Source organism: Notamacropus eugenii, chromosome 1 (assembly GCF_028372415.1).
Source record: "Notamacropus eugenii isolate mMacEug1 chromosome 1, mMacEug1.pri_v2, whole genome shotgun sequence".
Taxonomy (NCBI): domain Eukaryota; kingdom Metazoa; phylum Chordata; class Mammalia; order Diprotodontia; family Macropodidae; genus Notamacropus; species Notamacropus eugenii.
Genome location: NC_092872.1, coordinates 37,986,163 through 38,007,521, shown reverse-complemented (window position 1 = coordinate 38,007,521; position 21,359 = coordinate 37,986,163). Strand labels below are relative to the sequence as shown.

The 21,359-nt window shown below is 39.3% G+C and overlaps 1 protein-coding gene across 1 annotated transcript in view; it reads right to left on the bottom strand.

The window, feature by feature from the left end:
* The window catches only part of GLDC (glycine decarboxylase), a 117,061-nt gene extending 114,251 nt beyond the window's left edge, over positions 1-2,810 (bottom strand). Inside the window, exons 1-2 of the mRNA XM_072596917.1 lie at positions 2,248-2,810; positions 1,643-1,721 (exon numbers count right to left, since the gene is read on the bottom strand). Coding sequence (XP_072453018.1) covers positions 1,643-1,721; positions 2,248-2,535 — 367 coding nt within the window. The 5' untranslated portion in view covers positions 2,536-2,810. The remainder of the gene's footprint in view (positions 1-1,642; positions 1,722-2,247) is intronic.
* Positions 2,811-21,359: the final 18,549 nt, after the last annotated feature.

The following is a 21,359-nucleotide window of genomic DNA, read 5'->3' as shown; positions in this document are numbered from 1 at the left end:
TAGGCAAGTCAGCCTTTTCTGAGCCTCAAATTCAATGATCTGGATTGGAAAAGAGTCATTGAGGTGGCAAAGTGGTATAGGAGACTGAGTAAAAAAAAGACCTGAGTTCAAATCCTGGGCAAGTCATTTAATCTCTCTCTGTGCCTCAGTTTCTTTAGCTATAAAATGGGAATACTAGCACCTTCCTCACAGGATTGTTTCAAGAATCAAATGCAATAAATATGAAAAGACCTCTGCAAATCTTAAAGTACAGATACAAGCCACCTATTTTTTGTATTATAATACCTCTAATACCTACCTAACTCACAAGTTTGTTGTGAAGAACAAATGGAATACTAAGCATTTTGCAAGTCTTGAAATCCTATAAAAATGTTATGATGATTATCCAGAGCTCTGTCACAGAGGGGCAGGATTTTGAATTAGGAACTTATCAAAGGAAATTAATCTGTACAGTAATAAGACCTAGCATTTATGTGGTTTTTAAGGTTTGAAGGTACTTTACAAATATTATCTCCATTTTATCCTTACAACTACCCAATGAGGTAGGCGCTCTTATTATCCCCATTTCACAGATGAAAGAACTAAGAAAGTGGTTAAGTTATCTGTCCAGGGTTATACAGCTGGTGTCTGAAATTGGATTTGAACTTGTCTCCCTGACTCCCAGGTCCAGTGTAGCGTATGTGAGTTTAATGTGTGCATCTGGATCTAAAACTTGAAAAACCAGCTGCCATCTATCTTTAGAGAAATTCTGAGGTAGAAAAGATACTATCTTTGTCATTTCAAATTGGGTACGGCTTCCTTTCTTTTCTATTTCTCAACGGCACTGCTTAAAAGACAATACTCTGCTGAGGATCTAGTACAGTCTGTCTGGATCCAATAGAACTGTGTCATCAAATGCTTCTGAAGAAGATAAATGCTTCTGAACATCAACCAGACTATTTAAAATTTTAGAATCTAAAATAGTTCAAAGCTTCAGTGGAGGGACAAGGAAGCAAACACAGCTTCCTTCATAATTCATTCATGTTTGCTTCTAAACAGATGCTTGTGGGCCAAAACCAGCTTTGGCTTCATCCTACTCTCCTCTAGGAGTTAAAATGTTGATATTTAGAATGTGTTAGTCTTCCCAATCAATGGTACTTCTTAACAGGCCCTGTAATGGCTTTGCATTGGGGATTGGGGGGCAGGGAAGAGCTAGATGGAAGAGGAAAAGAGAGAGAGAGAGAGACAGAGACAGAGAGAAAGAGAATGTGTGTGTGTATGTGAGAGATAGAGAATGGGAGAGAAAGAATGTGTGTGTGTGTGTGTGTGTGTGTGTGTGTGTGTGAGAGAGAGAGAGAGAGAGAGAGAGAGAGAGAGAGAGAGAGAGAGAGAGAGAGAGAGAGAGAGAGAGAGAGAGATTGAGAAATAAGAGGATTCATTTCAGGGATTCTTCCTTCATTTCCCCACCCCATACATTAAAGCTAATTTGTCTCTTGGGTACTCTATTTTAATCAGTAGATACACGGTACACAGCAATAAATAAATCTGAACTGAGAATAAATCCTTCCTCTTAAATCATTGTGAAAAAGACTAGTTATACCAAAGGCAGCAGAACTATGCGAGACTTCTCACAAGTCGTCTGATACTGCTACAATTCACTTACAAACAGGGTCCTCCATCTTCAAGGGTCTTCTCAGACGGATGTTGGTAGGGATTGTTTTCTCAATCAATTCTTCAACACTCTAGATTTAAAAGAGAGCCAGAACACAGAGAAAAGGCAATATGAATAGGCCTATTTCTTTGGGAATTGCTTTGGCATTTCTTAAATCCCTAAAAGCTTGTGGAGAATTCCCTTAAGTAGTTTGAAACACTTTATAAACTCAACAAAAGCCCTCATTGTGCATCAGGAGTTGTAAAGCGCCGATTCTCTCCGCGAACAGAACTTAGTTTACCAGGCGGGAATAACCACCCAAACTCGTTCCTGGAAAAGGAACCGCTTTCTCAGGCAACAGCCTTCTTAGCTAAGAGACCTAGGAAACAGGCAAGGGGAGGTTTCCATGGCTAAGAGGCAGAGCCAGGGGCAAGGGAGAAGCCCCCCCAGAGAGGGAGGCGGGGGCGCTGCCTGGGGGAGAAGGGCCCGAAGGGCTGACTGGGTGGCGGGGCAGAGAGGGGGAAAGGGGGAGCGGGGACAGAAGGACGGGGGGCCACCGAGGGGAGCAGAGAGCAAAGGATGACAGGCGCAAAGCGGATCGGGGCCCGGCACCTTACCGCCAGCCCCAGGGTCCGCAGCATCTCCCGCTGCTCTTTGTCTCTCGGGCCAATGTGCCTCTCGGAGAAGTCATCGTGCCTCGGGAGCAGCCGCTCGATGTGGCGGGAGGTCACCGCGGCTCCGGGGCCGCGATCCCCGCCGCCGCCGCCGCATCGCCGGCCCGGCTGCGCCCAGCGTCCCCCCAGGGAGCTCGCTCCTGCGGGACCCGCGGGCAAGCGGCGCCCGGTGACGGCCGCCACCCCCCGGCCGAGGCGCAGTCCTCCCCACCACTTGGCACAGCTCTGCATGGCCGAGGCTCCCGGCGGAGGCACCGCCGGAGTTCTCCGCTGTCCTTCCCCTCCGAGAGGCGCTTCGTCCCGGCCCCCGCCTTCTCCGCGGTTGGACCCAAGTCTGCGTCGGGTCCTAAGCCAAGGATGGGTCCGGCTCCTGAGAATGGCAGGAGGCGGAGATGGAGGGATGGATGGATGGAGGGATGGATGGATGGAGGGATGGAAGGATGGATGGAAGGATGGAGCGGGCGGGAAGACTCAGAGCCCGGGCACCAACACTGAGCGAAGTTCTCAGCCCAAGGCACCTGCCCGGCTCACTTAAAGAGAGCCAGACAGACTGCGAGAAGCTGAGGTGGAGAATGGGGTCTCGGGCTCCGCCCTTCTGGGGCATTTTAGCCAATAGGAAAGGACACGGAGGGGTAGGGGGGAATTGGGCCAGTGTAGCCCCCGCCCCCTCTGTTGCCTCCACCCCCAATCCCCTCAATTCATTCCACTCTTACCCTGCATCACCCAGTACACGACGATACCTCGGGGCGACTTCCAGATGAATCCAATCTAAAATGCAGGGGTGGGGGTGAGAACAGCAGGGAGAAGTGAGGGGAGGAGGAGGGACGGAGAGACAGACAGAAACAGGGAGAGAGAGAGATGGTAGCTTTCTGCTTAAAGTAATTCTTAAAGCCCTACATTTGGTGCTCTGAGAAAAAAACTCTCTCACTGATCTATTGAGTTACAACTAGAAACCCTAGAGATCTAGCGCAGCTCCACGAGTCATTTTACAAATGAGAAAACTGAGGAAAAGTGATTTGTCCAAGGCCATTCCAGAAGTGGCAAAATCAAGATTTAAACTCATATACACTGCTTTCCCTCCTAAGAACTTACTGCCTTTCTAATTCATCACTATATATGTGCATATATCTGTTACTATAACATATGTATGTTACATCATATATACACATGTATATATCTGTTATTCTGTAATAACTTAGCCTATAGCTACTTTCCACAGGATATGGTTCAATAACAGTTATTCGGAGGTACAATATTCAAAGTTTCTTTGAGGTAAAAACTTGAATTTTTTTGGAAATGAATTTTATTTGCTAACCGTTGGTTAAAAGCAAATTTTGTTTTTACAGTCCTCTAGAAGGCTGTAATATACAGTATTTTCCCTGTGAATTAGGTAGATCTGAAAATTAAGCGTTGTGAATGATAAGTCTTAAAAACAACTATTTGGAAAATTCATCATAACATAAATTTAAACTTCATTTTGGTGAATAATTACCAGGAATTTAATTTTCTCAGACTATTTGGAAACCAGTCTTACATCATTTGAAAAGGAAATCACATAGAAATGAATTTATTGACCTCATGAGGAAGAAAAGGTCTTTGCCATTAAACAGTTTTTGACGGCATGATTACCATCTTGCCATCATTCTTGAAGTTTCTCACCAATTTCATCCGAGCTCTTCTTCACACATCTTATACCTGTATCTGGATTTTTAGGAACTCTGAGACCCTCAGGTCTCTTCGGGCTGGCATATCTTCTAATGTGGGAGGGGGAAAAAAAGACTATTAGTCAAGAGTCCTTGTTTCTAGTCTGGACACCATAGTTCAATGACCTTTGTGATTTCAGGCAAGTCACTTCACAGTTCTGGGACTCAGTGTCCCATTTGTGAAATGATGAGTTTGGACTCAGTGATCTCCAAAGTTGCTTCCGGCTCTAACATTCTATGGTCAATGATTTTTTAGCATTATGATTAACAGTTAAAGTCTCAGTTCTGAGGCAGCCAAGTAATACGGTGTTTGGCTAGGAAGCAAGAAGATCTAAGTTCAAATTCTGCCTCAGATGCTTCTGGGCAAACCACTTAACCATTTTCAGTCTCAATTTAATCATCTTCCAAATGAAGGGCTTGGACTCAATGGTTTCTAAGTTCCCTTCTAGATACAAATATATGATTCTATGATCAAATATAGATAGAGACATATGTGAGGAATTATGCGGTAATAGAATATGAAACTTTCAGTTGCAAGTCCTACTCCAACACATCATAGATTTAAGTCTTTTTACTCCTCTGGATCTCAGTTTTCTGATAAATAATATGGGAGGCAGGTAAGCATGGGACTACATCAGTAATTCTTACCTATGAGTCCCTACTCCTAAGGAAGCCTCAGAGTCAGTGCAAGATCAATAATAATAATAAATCAATAATCAATAAATATTTATTAAGTGACTATGACATGCCTGCCATTCTGCAAAGTGCTAGGGATACAAAAAGAGGCAAAAGAAGTCCTTTCCCTCAAGGAGCTCACAATCTAATGAGAGACTTAACAAAAAGACACATACACAAACAAACAAACAGAGTTCTGAGAATGCTTAAAAAAACAAACATACTTTGTGTAGAAGAGTTAAATACTGTGTTACGGATATAGTACTACTGTTATTCAAATATATGTAGATGCAATTGTGATGAATATAATGCAAATTCTTTGACAGATAACTTTTTGTCACTGTATTTTCTCAATCAAGAAATAAAAGTATAGCCATCAATCAATTAACAAATTCCTGAGCATTCATTAAGCACTTCCTATGAGTCTGGCATTGTACTTAAGGTCTGGGGGTAAAATGAAAGCCAAAAACAGTACCCTACCTTCAAGGATCTTAAGTTCTAGTGGAGAAGGCAACATGTAAGTGATTAGGTACACACAAGATAAATCCAGAGTAGATAAGAAGGTATGTGACCTTGTAGGAGAAAGCTCTAGCATCTCTAAGAGCTGGAGGTAGGGAGGCAGAGGATTACATTCATTTATATGTTTGGGGATATTAAAGAGGGATCTTCATGCTCATAGATTTGGGTTACATAATCTCTAAATTCTCTTCTGGTTCTAACATTCTGGATTATGTATAAGAAATCAAAGGGTAATGTGAGATTATTCAGTGGTAAAATGGGAATGGTGAGATGAAATGAGACGGGATTTGGTGAGCTAATGAAAGATAAGTTATGTGAGTAGCAAGTATGGCAGGGAATGAACACCACTTTTTTCATGAGTAGAAATCTCCATATAGGAGTTAACATCTAAGTTGCAATGAAGAGTGCAAAAAATATGGGACTAGAGAAGGACAATAAAGTATGGCTTTGGAAGAAGGCTCTGAGGTCACACAATCTCATAACATCTCAGGGTTTGAAAAGAGGTAAAAGGTTATCTCATACAATCCCTACCCAAATCATGAATCCTATCTACATATCCTTGACAAATAGTGATCCATTGAGAAAAAGCAAAGATAGAAGCGAAATGACTGGATCAAATAGTTACAATGAATAAAATGCCTGGGAAAGTCCAAATTGGAAAGAAAAAAGTATGTAGGGAGCTTTTATGAAGATCTTAGGAATATTTTCATCTTCTCCTCCACTCTCTTTCATTCTTCATCAGAAAACTATGGAAATCATAAAGCTGTAGACAGGGCAGATGCTCATGTCTCTGAAGTGTATTTGTTTTGGATAAATTTTGGAGTTGTGCTCTGCATCCAGGACTCAGTGACATCCCTAATTTAGCAACCAGGAAAACTGGCTGCAACCAGTTGTACTGCCTCAGGGTCCTAGCCAGCCAAAAATGCATTCCGCCTTCTGAGATCTACAGACATATCCAAGCTGTAACTGAGTATCCAGGAGGAACCATAGCCATCAGCTAAGGACTGCCAACAGTTTCTCTTTAAGAGGATTTGCTCCTAACACTAGATCTAATTCTGCTTTCAACCACTTGAGCATTCAGTTTTTTTAGACTCAATTCTCTTCAACTCCCATTTTACCACCTTAACATTCTCTCCTCTAGTTAGCCCATCTCCTTTTCCAGTCATACAAAATGAATGAATTGAAAAGTATTTAAGTGTGAATATTGCCTTTTACAACATTTTTCAGCATTGTCATTGGCATTATCTTGAAGCTAACTTATACACACCACACATCTTTGCATTGTCCTTTGGTGTACTCACAATTTTAATTACTTAGACATAGAGGTGTTCCATGATATTCAAACATATAACTTCACCAGAATATCAGTGTCAAAAGGACTCTGCAACAGCAAGCAACTTGGGATCATTAAAAGTGCTCTAGAGATACTTTCACCCATCAAAAAATCATTGTCAGTGTCTTTCTAAGACATACATAATGATGGGCTAATTCAATGGATTGTCCATAGAACTGCATGTCATATGCAATATATAGTTTTCATCGACTTGATTCTTTCTGAATAGATTGCTAGGCTGATTTCTTTTAATTAATTGTGACTAGACATGACCCTCTCTAGATAGAAGGGTATGAGGAAAAAAGTGCAGGCGAAAGATTTGAGATGAAAAGGAAAGAATTGTGAAAGAAATTTGAAATTGTGACATTTGTGGTAGGGAAATTTAGAAATGTAGCACAGGCTCTGAGGTTTACTCTCCCAACCTACATTTGGACTACCAGGTTGGGGCAGAGTGTGGCAACTTTTCTATTCTAGAATCTAGTAGTAACCTCTGAGGGGGTCTGATTATTTTTCTAATAGTAATATGTGGTTCATGAACTGCCCCCAGTATTCTTCCTTCAATGATCATCAGTCGATATCAACTAGCCAGAGATAGACTTAATTAGATTTCAGAACTGGTAGTATAGTAAGAACATTCTCCCCAAACCAGGGGCACACTCTCCCAAAAATCCAGTGGCGAGTGGTCTTAGGCTTAGAATAGATGGCATGACAAAAGAGGGTGATTCACTACACCTGAACAGTGGCCCCCCTGAAGTTCTCCTTAGGTATAGTGTATCTTGCTACTGATATCAAAGCTGCCTTTCCTCAATGCATCTAGTTTATCCTTGCCTCTGAATGCAAACACTGTGGTCAGCTGTTCCCAGGGATGCTGTAAGGACATGAGTGAGATCTTTATAAGGTCCTCCTTTCATCAAAACATGGGGCAGAGAAGAGACCAAAGGCTCTTCTCTGTCCCACTCTCTCAAGTGATTAATTCTTACAGAATTGGCTGGAACTTCTCTCTCGTCTAGGCTGCCAAACAGCTGGGTTCCAAACTGAAAGATCCACAGGATATGACTCTCGTCAGCCAATCCCAGTGTACCTCCTGCGAAACATCACTCCTTTTCATCCATGGCTTTTACTCCTTACAAACTGATCAAGGACTTTTTGCAGCTGGTCTAATTGCCACTCAGTGACTGATTAATTCAATATAAATATCTAAGTCTTGTTCACACCTAATTCCTACCTTTGATTGATTAATTGATTGATTCAATCCAGAAGTCAGAACCGTTTGCAATACCTGAGGCATTGGTATGAAACACCACTGACAGAAATATTCCAAGAAAAGATTGTTATTATTGTTGTCTATCCTTCATTCTCGGAGAGAACCAATGACATTAGGAAGGTGATATCTTGACTTGCAAGTGAATTGGATTTAAGTGAGGCAGAGCTGTGCAAAGTCATCAGCTTCACTCTCTTCTCCAGTCACTGGAGTCCAGTGACACAGGTCAAGATGACTGGGGATGGCTCTCTCAGGAAGAAAAGAAAAACTTGGCAAAAGGAGAAAGAATTACACTAAAAAAGAAAGACTGAGTAAAGAAATTGGTAAGACAAAGGAAAGGAAGTGTGCTGTCAAGTGACTAACAGTGAGAAGGGGCTAACTAGGTAAAGAGAGTTGACAAGGAATTAATCACAATTCAAATGTAATTCAACAAACATTTGTATCAAGTGCCTACTACATGCATGGCACTCTTCTATCCAGATAAAAAGATAAAAATAAAATAGTCCCTGCTTTCAGAGAGTTTACATTCTGCTGGAAAGTTCCAACATGTACACATAATTAAGTAAATGAAAAATAATACAAATTATTTTATTTAAATTATATGATTAAATGTTTTATTAAAAGCTCAACACAACATTAATGCAGCAATAAGCATCTTTAAGAATGTATTATGTGCTAGACCCTAAACTGGACAAGAAATTACATAGACTTAAATTAATTATAATACATAAAGAATCATATCATTTTTAGCCACTCCATTTGAGTCTTACCGGTAATTCCTTGTTTGTCCATTCATTCTCATTAATCTTTCCTCTCAAATGTTTGCAGTTGCTATATATTCTATTCTTCTGGTTTTCTTTTTATTTACCTTGCTACAAAATAGTTTACAATAATTTCAAAAGAGAAAGTGTTGACAATTCAAGGTATTGTAATGGCAAGTAAAATAGGATCTTTTGCTCTTTTTGTTTTAATATAATCAAGAAGTATAATGCCTCTGAATAATGTGATTAAGGAGGATCTTTCCCATCCATTGTCAGGCATGGGAAGATTTGTAGGAAGGTCCATGTCTCTTGTTAATGAGGCACTGGTTCTCAAGGGATATGATACTGTCTGGCTCTAAAAAGTGTATAAAGACTCTGAGTTGTGAGCTTTATTTTGGGGCCATAGATGAGGAAAGTGAAGTGTTTGTTTGGCCAGATGAGGACTCTGGAAGCTGCTAAGGAGCCCCCTGGCTTTGAAAACCCAGATGTTCCCTCGCTGGCAAAGATGTATGTATGTTAATGGTCAGACATTTTGGAAGCATGTCTGTTGACTTTTGATTTCTCTGTATTTTCTTTGATGACTCTACTGAATAAGGTGAATGATATATGCGCTTCGTTAAAGAAATGATACATGTACTTGATTAAAGTGATGGTTAACGCCTTGAAAGTTGCTTTCCTTTTATGAATGTAGATCTAAGAACCTGTGATAGCAAACCCCCCTGTGTATGTTGGGGTGCTTACTGTTATAGGTATCTAAAAAGGCTTTATGTAGGGAGTCGCCCCTGAATTGTACCTTGGTGGACATTATAGATTTCAAAAGTCCAGACACATGTCCTCTTAAGCAAGGGAATGAATACAGGAAATAGAATTTGAAAATGGAGTGCAGCTAACAATTCAGTGACTAGAACAGAGAATGTAAAAGGGAAATAATAAAAAATAAGACTAGAAAGTGTGTGGACCTGCTAGATTGCAAGAAGGCCTTAAATGGTAGGCTAAGGATTTTGTGTTTTGTTCTATAGGCAACCACTAAAGACTTCTTTTTTGGAGGGAGGGGAAGAATAATAGTGACATGGTCACATAAATATTTTAGAATATCAATTAGGCAATTTCATGGAAGATGGATTAGATTGTGGAGAGACTAGACAAGAAAGACAAGAAAACCCCTAACGAGTACAATAAAAGGCAGATTTGATTGTCATTAATGCTTAAAGTACAGGTTGGTCTCCCCTAGCAGGGAAGAGAAGGTACAAGGGCTTGAAGAACACCACTACACTTTCCAGGTAATCAGGGAGAAGGAAATGTTCCTTTTTAAAATGAAGTCTGAGTTTGCTGTGAAAACAAAGAAAGGGGATCTGAAATGGCAGAAGGAAATTCTACCTCATCAGGAAATTGAATGATAGAAGAATGGGACAGCAAGAAAGAATGGAAGAGAAATGACCATTAAAAATGTTTATTCTGAGGAAAAGATACAAGGATCTTCCCAAAGAGGAAGGAGTTGAACCTACTGAGGGAGAAATAAAGAGAGAAAGAAAGCAAAAAAGGAAGGAAAGAAGGAAGGAAGAAAAAAAGGAAGTTCACATAGAGTAGGGAATAACAAATCAATACTAGGGGGAAGGGAATGAGATTCCTACTGGGGCCATTTCCAATTCTGAAATTCAGTAGTTCTGTAATAGTTTTCTTTTTAAAAAACAAATGATTTAGTATATTATTTTTCTCCAGTTACATGTAAAAGCAATTTTAACATTTATTTTTAAAACTTTTGAGTTCCAAATTCTCTCCCTCCCGTTCTCCACATCCCCCCTCATTGAGAAGGCAAGCAATTCAATATGGATTATACATGTGTAGTCATGAAAAACACTTCCATAATAGGCATGTTGTAAAAGACTAACTATATTTCCCTTCATCCTATTTATTCTATTCTCTCTCTCCTTTCATCCTTTCCCTCTTCAAAAGTGTTTTGCTTCTGTCTATCTCCTTACCTAATCTGCCCTCCCTTCTATCACCTCCTCCTTTTCTTATCCCCTTCCACTCTACTTTCCTGTATGGTAACATAGATTTCTATATTTAACAGAGTGTGTATGTTATTCCCTCTTTGAGTCAATTCTGATGAGAGTAAGGTACACTTATTCCCTCTTATCTTCCCCCTCTTCCCCTCCACTGTAAACCTTTTCCTTGCCTCTTTTATATGAGATAATGTCCCCCATTTTACCTCTCCCTTTTTCTTTCTCCCAGTACATTCCTCTCTCTCTCCCTTTAATTTTATTTTTTAGCTAGATCTCATGCCTTCATATTCAACTCACACTTATGCCCTCTGTCTATATACCTTCTGACTACTCTAATAATGAGAAAGGTCTTATGAGTTATAAATATCGTCTTTCCATGTAGAAATGTAAACAATTTAACCTTTACAAGTCCCTTATGATTTTTCTTTCCTGTTTACCTTTTCATGTTTCTCTTGAGTCATATTTGAAAGTCAAATTTTCTATTTAGTTCTGGTTTTTTTCTCAAGAATGCATGAAATTCCAATATCTCATTGAATATCAATTTCTTCCCCTCATACATTATACTCAGTTTTGCTGGGTATGGTCCATGAGTGATAGTCTTCTTAAGTCCTCACCTTCCTATAGCAGTACTAAGGACAATACCATCTGCTTTTTAAAGAATTTTTATTTCTTACCCAAGACTTGATACTTTCACAATATTTTTCCATTTAAATTATGAACCAACAAATTTGAAATATTCAATATGACTGGTTTTCTTTTTTTACATTGCTGTAATTTCCTGACTCCGTTGATTCCCTTCTCTTCTGGATACTCTCTCCTCACTTTTCATGACACTGCTCTCTCTTGGTTCTCCTCCTACTTGCCTGACCACTCCTTAGTCTCTTTTGCTGGGTTGTCATTCATAAATGACACCCTAAATGTGGGTGTATTTCAAGACTCTGTCTTGGACCCCTTTTTCCATTCTCTGTTATGACCTCACTTGATGACCTTATCAGCTCTCAAGGGTTTAATTATCATCTCCAGTCCTAGTCATTCTCCTGAACTCCTGTCCCAAGTCCCTAGTTACCTATTAGATATTTCATGTGGGATACCCTATGGATACTTTGAACTCAACATATCTTAAATAGACCCAAAAGACCCTTCTTGAATTAATGGAGAGCTTTTATTAAGTAATTATGTAATAAGCACTGTGCCAAGTATTATAGGAGTGGTGGTCAAGGAAGGGGTTTTTCAGTTTGGCACCTGGACTTCTTCACCATTCTTCAATGTATTCTCCTTCTGTTTCTGGGCCCCTGTTCTCCTACTGGTGAATTCTTCCCAGAATCTCTATTTTGAGGAAGGTCCCAGAGTAGCCATCTTTCATTTTTTATCTTTCAATGCCCCTTTACCAATATATCAAACCCCCTGCTTTTCACCCCCTTTTATGTCTTTCAACACTAGCATGTAAGCAAACACAGTGCATGTGTAAAAATAGAACCCTTTTCAACAAGTGAGTATTCAGCCTGTACTTGAAGACTTTCATTGAAGAGGAACTCACTACCAACTTAGCCCATTCCACTTTGGGATAACTCTATTTGGTAGGAAGTTGGTCCATATGATAAGCCCAAGTTTGCATCTTTCCATCTTTCTATCCATTATACCTGGTTCTGCCTTTTGTGGTAAAGATGAGCAAGTCAAATCTCTCATTCATATGATACTCCTTTAAATACTTGAATCATCCTAGTTCAGGTTTTCATTAGCTCTATTCCAGACTATTGTAATAGCCTACCCACCTCTAGTGTTCCTCTTCCAATACATGCTTTTGCCTGATTAATCTTCCTAATGGAAGCTCTAATAAAATCACTTTTTTTTGCTCAAAAACTTCCAGCAAGTTCCCCATATAAAGACTAACCTCCTCAGCCTGGCAATTAATGTCCTCTAAAATCTGCCTCTCAACTACCTTTCCAGCTTTATTTCATTCTATTTGCCTTCATACTTCCTATGCTCAAGACAAACTGGTCCTTTTTTCCTAAGAATATCTTTGATTTCCTATATCAATTTCACTAGTCACTTTCTTTCTTTTCTGTTCCAGAAATGCCCTTACCTCCTCAAGTCATGCCCACCTCCACACCTCTGTCGTCCTTCCTGACAGTTAAAATTCCTTAAAGCCCAGTTCAAATGCTACCTTTCCAAGTCCTCAAAATCAGATGTAATATTTCCATCCTATGAACTCTCAAGCATTTTGTACTTCTCACAATATTTTATTCTAATCTCCCTTCCCCACCGCCCTCCTGTATCCCCACTCCTTTCCAGTTCTGGAATGGAAATCAAATTAACCTAGCCATTGCTTCTGGAAGGACTGTGTCAGTGTACACCCCTATAGCTCCAATTCACTGTCCTTTTAACAGTTCAGGGTTGTGCTGGTAAATGTTTAACAATTGACTTTGGGGAGTGGGATTATATACAACACACTCTTAAGTTGAACCTTCATTATTAACATTTTCTCCATCCCCTTCTTAAGTCTAGAAAATGATGACAACAAAAAGAAAAACCAACCAATAGCAAGCCTTGGTCTATAGCATTTGATAGTTTCTGAGGTGTAAATGCTTGCACTGAAAATTTAGCAATCAATTCTCACCAGCAGGTTTGAGCCGGCTCCAGCATAAACCTGACTATATCTGTCCAGTCCAATAACTAATGAGGTCTAACCACTTCATTTTACAGATGAGTTGCAGCTAAATGAAAGGATGTCTCATGAGTTTTCCTTAGAGAGACAAATAAAGGAGTTAGTTACAGGGTTGCCTCACAGGCCCAAAGATAATAAGGTTTATTTCATGGAATTCTTGGAATCTTGACTTGTTGTACTCAGAATAAACATAAGCAGAATATATAATAAATATAAATATACATAAATATAATATATAACTACCATGAAAATAATTGTAACATGTGCCACAATATGTTTTAATGAAGTTGAGAAGTGCTATGAAAAACTATGTAAGATCCTCTGAACTAAGTAAAAAACCTATCTTTAAAACATGATGCTGCAACACAAACAACAGCCTCACTGCATTGATAGGACATTAAGGAGACAAGATGTTCTGTCTGGGTGTACTGGTAAATGTTTAACAAGGGTAGACATGTGCACATATACTTTATATTTAATCTGCATTATTAGCATTTTTTCAAGTCTAAATCAGTAAAACAAGGCCTGATTTGTGGGGATTTCTAAAGTGTAGATGTTCACACTGAAAATTTAACCATTAGAAGGCAGTTAGAGCTGACTCCAACACACCCTTGGTCATAGGGAAGGAAGGAGAAGAATGTTGGAAAGTATGATTCAGGATTAAGAAACGAAAAAATGCTTAAAGCTTGTAAACTATGTGGGAGACTCCTAATGATGAGGAAGAAATAGAAGAGGATATAACTTTAAAATATAAGTTCCTTGAGGGCAGGAAGTGCTTTACCTTTGACTTTATATCACTAATGCTAACTTTTTTCAATGAGGCAGCTAGGTGGTTCAATGGATAGAGCACAGGGTATAGAGTCAGAAAGTTCTGAGTTCAAAGCCAGCCTCAGAAACGGACTCTCTATGTGACTGTGGCCAAGTCATTTAACCCTGTTTGCTTCAGTTTTCTCATTTGTAAAATGAGCTGGAGAAGCTAAATGGCCAGCTGCTCCATAATCTTTTCCAAGAAAATCCCAAATGGAGTCAAGAAATAATAGACATGCCTGAATGACAACTTTTTCTTCAAAAAGAACATCCGATCTTTCTATGGCTTTTTATTCTTTTGACCAGCCTTTCCTCCTGAATACTCCCTTCTGCCTTGCCTTCTATGGCATCGTATTCCTTCCCAGGGGTGTTCTGTAAATGCTTAGCAAAGACACCCCCCCCCCAAAAAAATAAATGTGCCTGGCACACTCTTTAGCTTGAATTGGTGTTTTATCATTTTTTCCCTTCACTTTCTTAAGTCAACAAACAAAATAATAAATAAAACCCATATTTGTAGCATTTGCCAATTTCTGAGTTGTAACTTCTCACTCTGAAAATTCTTCTGCTGTTATAATCCAGTCTGACCTGTCTCCTTCATACCCCTGCTCCTACCTTCCTTCTAGGTCCTTTCCGGTTTATTATCCCAGTGAGGAAATACTTGGGATCTCCTTTCTACTGTTCCTGCCCTCCTGCTCTCCCAACACGTATCCTATAATGCAATGGCATAAGAAAATAACCCCTGGATCAGTCCCATAATCTTTTCTGCCTAGGGACTTCTCACATACTTTAGTAGGTAGACTTGTCATTCCTCCGTGGTCTCCATAGTAAGTTATAAAGTTTTAAAAATTATCATCATTGATAATAACAATAGATACATTCATATAGTACCTACTATGTGCCAGGCACTATGCTAAGCACTTTCCGGATTTCACAGTTGACCCTTACAACAACTCTGAGAATTAGGTACTATTATTATCCCCTTTTATAGAGGCAATTAAGGCAAACAGAGGTCAAATGACTTGCAAAGGTCATACAGCTAGTAAGTGTCTGAGGTCAGATTTAAACTCAGGTCTTTCTTATTCTAGTTGCAGAATTCTGTCCACTGCACCACCTACCTGCCTTAATCATCATATTCAATAATAGTCAATGACCGTTATGTCCTGCTACTGCATGCCAATTTCCCAGTAACTGAAAAGCCATGGTGATGATCCATCCTGGCATGTCATTCAAAACATTTCAATAGACATAAACACACAACACCCCTCAACACATTTGTTCTTCATTTCACCAAGATATCCTCTACACGGTATGCAATGTCACTTTAGCAATAAACAAAAAGAAACAATTAGACTTGATAAACAATCACACTCGAATCAAACTGCTTGGTCTGGGAAGAGAATTCATGCTGGAAACTAAAAAAAAAAAAAATGGGCTGCCAATATTTTTTTTCAATATATTCTACCAGAATTGAGTATACTGAAATAAACAAGTTACCCTCTGCCTGGTGGTGAGGCAAATAGAGCACGCAAACTATACTCTGAAATATAAATGTAGCCTACGATTCTCTCCCATTCCTGCGAGAAACAAACTATTGAAATGTTAAAATGGCTAGTTTTAATTTGGTCCAATACTGTAACACCCTTAATTAATCCATAAACATCCAGGATGAGGTCCCAGTAATGTAACATTAAGCTACTGAAAACTCTTCACTATCTCCACTCACCACCACCAGCCCAGCTTGGGAAGCCTTGTTTTTTAATCCTCCTGCCTTTCAGCATACTCCATACCAATCATACACTAGTTGCGAACTTCATGGGATCATGTTTCTTCACCTCAATCATCTCCCACCTTGCCACTACACTCAAATTCTCTCATTCTTTTTTCACCTCTTACTGTAAAAGCTATAATGAAATCAACACTAACACTGTTTCTGGAAAGGTCCTGTCAAGTGACAAACCTCATAGACTGGATAACAAGTGCCCACCCACCTAGCACAGAGTGAATTTAATAACTAAATAGTAATTGTTTCTCTTTTACCCAGGAACTCTGAGGGTCTTCCTCTCCCAGTTTAATTCTTTTTTATTAAAAGGGGTAACTTAAAGAAGTCTATTCATTATTCTGAGGAGGAGAAGGGAGGTTGGATGTCATGTCATCATCTTGATGTCATGGTCCTCTTCCAGGACAAAGGACAAGCACAACAACAATCTGTTTCATTCAACATTCCTGTGACTTCCCAGATCAAAACATCCTTCCTTAGCCACTATCCCTCTATATGTTTTGTCTCCATCTTTAAAGTGTAAATTCCTTGAGAACAAGGACTGATTCATTTTTTATTCGTATTATCAACAATTTGCACAACGTTTGGCACATAGTAAGCACTCAGATGCTTTTTCATTCATTTATACATTCATTAAATCAGAATCTGTACCCAGTGACACCTCCAAATTGTGGCCTGACATAAAGCTTTTTGAGAAATATAGTCCAGAGAATTTCTCCTAATGGGTGATTCTCCTAATGGTTTCTGGGGCCAACTATAAAAGGAAATTAAATGCTAGGGATGATCTTCCTTGGCCATGCCTATTAAACTGAAGTAATTCTCTGAAGTAATCTTGTGTTATTTTAACATGTGGATGAAATATATTCTGCTGGAGAAGAGTTTTTTTAAGCTTTGGGTCATGCTCCCCAACTCGATGTCGTTCCACTCTAAATGATGACAATAGAGACTGACATGCTGGCAAAGCTATTCTTTTCCCTTAAAGCAATCAATCTCAGCCAAGCTCCATGCTAAACTTTCTGCAGGCTATTTCTTAATGACTTTTCAATGTTAAAATGTCCAGTGTTCAAAAAAATCAACAATCTCACTCCTAAGTGAGAACTGTTCTTAATCTTACTTTTTCCTCCTCCATGGTATTTGTATTTGTAAATCTGAAATTCATGTGACCTGGAGCCCAGAGAGTTCCCTTCAACAGGGGACTGTTGCTCTAAATTCATGAACTACTTTCATTTTGAAGTGGGGTATGGGGAGTAAAGCCTGACCTCAGAGAGGGGAGTCAGGCTTTCTTGCTTCTGTGTCTCATAGTTTCCACCCTGGAATAGTTCCAGGGAAATCTCTAAAACAAAGCTCAGATATAACTCACTTACGGGTCTCCTTGAAAAGGACAAGTCGTATACTTTATAGAAATATTACCTAATGACAGTATAGATATTAGGTAAAGATTAGAAGGTATTTATCAGGCAGACATAGCACTATCTGATTAAGTATATTAAAGAGGTATTAATATTCACATTTCACAGATGAAAAAACTTCGGCGTAGAACTAAGTGAGTCCTTTGGCCCCTGTGATGGCAATCAAAATAGGATCTTTTGCTGGTTTTGTTTCAGTATAATTAAGTGCCTCTGATGGAATCTTGCCTTTATCAATCAAGAGTCTTTAGGGGAGTAAAGTACAGAAACAAGAGTTTCTTTAACTAGAAACAGTGTATGCATTTGTATTGTTAATTATTTTAATGTGATGAAAGATCTTTCCCATCCACTGATGGGCCTGCCCATTGTGGGAAACTTGATTAGGGGAGTAATTTTATAGGAGGGTCCCAAGTAGCTTTTGTTCTTTCTTTTGAGGCACTGGGTCAAAGGGTTGTGATGCCTAAAAAAGGTATCAATACTCTGAGGGCCTTTACTTTGAGGCTTAGTTTTTGGTAAAAAGGTTTGAGTGCCAGCTGAGGACTCTAGGAAGCCACTAAGGAGCCCCCAGCTTTGAGTACCCAGATGTCATGCTTCCCTCTCTGGTATGGTCAGACAGTTGTACCTATCTATTGAATTATGGTCAGGCAGAGGAAGCCATGTCTGTTGATTACTTTGGGGCTTACTGACTGAAAATGTTTGTTTGACCCAACGAGGACTCTGGGAAGCTGCTAAGGAGACTCCGACTTTGAGAACATAGATGTCATGCTTCCCTCTCTGATAGCTATGGTCAGACAGTTGGGGTCCTTTGTCTGTTGAATTCAGACAGAGGAAGCCATGTTTGATGATCTTTTGATTTCTCTGTATTTTCTTTGAAATTCAGGGTGCTGACTCCCTGAACTAACTGAATGATGTATGTACTCAGTGAAAGGAATGATACATGTGCTTGATTAAAGTGACTATTAATCCATTGAAAGTTGTTTTCTTTTTATGAATGCAGATCTAAGAACCCATGATAGCAGGCCTCCCAGTGTATGTTGAAGTGCTTACTGATATAGCACCACAGCCTGCAGGTCATTTATTTGTAAAGTTTATACAATGCTTGCTTTTCCAGAGATTCTTGAACAGGAGCCTAGAGAAGAGGCCATGCCACCACTGTGAGACAATGTGCATATGCCAAAGTTGTTAGTACCACTGTCCAGGATTTCTTGGTCAAATAGAGGAATTGCCAAGGTAATCAACTATCTCTGCTTAGCCAAGGACTGTGGTTAACACAGTGACAGCAGGGGCATTGTTCTTCTGTCACTGTGAATGTGCTAATCTATTCAAGCACAAATATTTAAAAAGATTGTCATCTTTGTTTGCTTTTTCTACAATTTCAAAACTTCCTTTAGTCAATCAATGTGATGCAATACACTGCACCTCTTTGACTGTATCTTGTTGAAATACTGGCCTGAAAGTCAAATACATAGAGACATATGACATGGATTTAATAAAATGATATTTTATGTCATTCAAAAGATATGAAACAAGAGTTATAGAGAAGAAGGAATTGGATTGGGAGTCAAATGACTTAGGTTTAAATTCCCAACCCTACTACTTAGCTATGACAAATCACTTAGCTTGGATAAATCACCACTCATCTGTAAACTGAGGTTTCTTAGATGTAAAATGAGAGGCTAGGAATATATGATCTCCCTTTGTCTCATTCAGCTATGAGTCCTTTGAGCCTGTGAACAACAGTGAGGTGCTAGGGTGCTCATCAGTTGGGAAATAGCTGAGCAAGTTATCATCTATGAATGGAATACTATTGTACTATAAGAAACGATGAAGGGAGTGATTTTGGAGAGACTTGGGAAGACTTGAATAAACTGATACAAAGTAAAGTGAGAACAGGAGAACAATTTATACAATAACAATAACACTGCAAAGACAAGAAAATTTGAAAGCTTTACGTACTCTGATCAACACAATAACTAACCACAATTCCAAAGGACTCATGATGAAGCATGCTACCATCTCGTGATAGGTGATAAACTCAGAGTACAGATTGAGACATGCTTTTTTGGACATGCCACAGGAATTTGTTTTGCTTTCCTGTATGTGTTTGTAATAAAGTTTTGCTTTTCCTACTTTCTTAATTCTGGGGAGAGAGGAAAATAAATGAAATGTAATCAAATTAAATTAAATAATGTCTTAAATTATCAAGAAATAATACAGAGGGTAGGGGAAAATATGAAGTAGAGAAAAATATAAATTTCTTACCTTTCTAAATATTGTTATAAAGTTTAAAAGAGATAATATAATGTATGTTCTTTATTGATGCTTCATAGATTATAAAGAACTGCCAGGGTTAGGGAACCTGTGACCTAGAGGCCACATCATGCCTTCGAGGTTCTCAGGTGTAGCCTTTTGACTGAGTCCAAATTTTAAGGAACAAATCCTTTTATTAAGGGGATTTGTTCTGTGAAGTTTGAATTCAGTCAAAGGGCTGCACTTGAGGACCTAAAAGGCTACATGTGGCTTCAAGCCCACAGGCTCCCCATCCCTGAACCAGAGCAATATGAGGCCTAATCCTGGCACTTAATTTGTCTGGACCTCAGTTTCCTCTGTAAAATGAAGGTGTTAGACTAGATGTTCTCTGAAGTCCTTACCAGCTCTGTGATTCTAAGATTACATCCCTTCTGACTCTGCTTAGGGAATACAGCAGCTCGGAACCTTCTGAAGGCTCCCAGATTGAAAGTGATGTGTGGAGCAAGCACATGGCAAGTTAAGGAGAGAAAGTCCAAAGTGAGTGGCATTGAACCTGTGTACATGAGGCAGAGACAAGGGGGTGGGGTGAGTCCTACCCATAGTGAGAGATGTCAGTTTTCAAGCAGATGAAGACATTCCACCCTCATATTAAAAAGAAAAAAAAAGGATCAGAAACAAAAAATATGTTGGAAAACATGGGGTGCTTTTTGTCTTTTGTTTCTGATCCTTTTCGAGGGGGAGGTAGGGGTTGGGGAGTCTCTTTATTCACCTGAAAACTGAAAGAGGAAATAGATGAGAGGTATGAGAAATAGAAAGCTGCCATCTCTCTCTCCCTCTCTCTCTCTTTCTCTTGAACAAAGTAGTTAATAACTTCTTGGATTACCTTATTAATCATTTAAATTACCCTTCAAGTGGAGGAAATGAGGATATTCTATTCTGGATCTGATTCTCACTAACAGAGAGAAAATGGTTGCTGGAATAGAAATTCTGGAAACCCTGCGGAGAAGCAGAGAAAGAAAGGAAATCTGGATATAACCTGACATGCATAAGAGATTTGGAGAAAGGTAATATAAAAAGATTCAGAGGAAAGATAGGTAGGATCCCATGAAATCAAATACTATAGGGGAAGTCAACCCAGGAGGGAAGGAGACGCTCAAGAATGAAATCCAGATGACACAAAGGAAAACAATTCCAGTGAGAAGGAAGAGTGGAATTTGTGGGAAGAGACCAATGTAGATGCACAGGAAACTCACCGAAGAACTTCAGTTTTTAAGGATAAATGCAAGAGAAGATGGAAGCAAGACAAAATAACCATAGTTCTGTAAAAGAGTCAGAAATGTCAAAAACTCAGAAAGAAATGAGGATGAGGAAAGCTAAGGATGACAAAAAGGGTTTTGTTGTTTGTTTACCTTGCTTTGCTTTGTTTTTAACTGCAATGCAAGAAAAGGGAAGAGCAAAGAAGAGGTAGGAGTATGGGTGGAGAGGACGAGGAAAACTGACAACAGAGAGGAGCAGAGCTCCTCCATTCTGATTTTGCTTCTTTTTTCTCTACACATTTTAATGACCTTTTCACTGGAAATGGCATGGCAGAAATTACTAATAAGGAGTACAGGGCACCTATCTGTGCTTGATGAATTCAAGTCACTTAACCCAGATAATTACTTACCTGAGTCCTAAAAGAACTAGGTGATAAGACTGTCACCATCAGTGACATGAATGATCACGAAAAGAGAGATACTACAGGATTGGAGAAGAGCATGTATCCTGGGGTTACAATATCTTGAGCAGGGATGGGTTACTTTCAGCCTTAGAGGCCACAAATACTGCTCTTTGATTGAATCCAAACCTCACAAAACAAATCCCCTTAATAAAAGGATTTGTTTTGTAAAACTTGG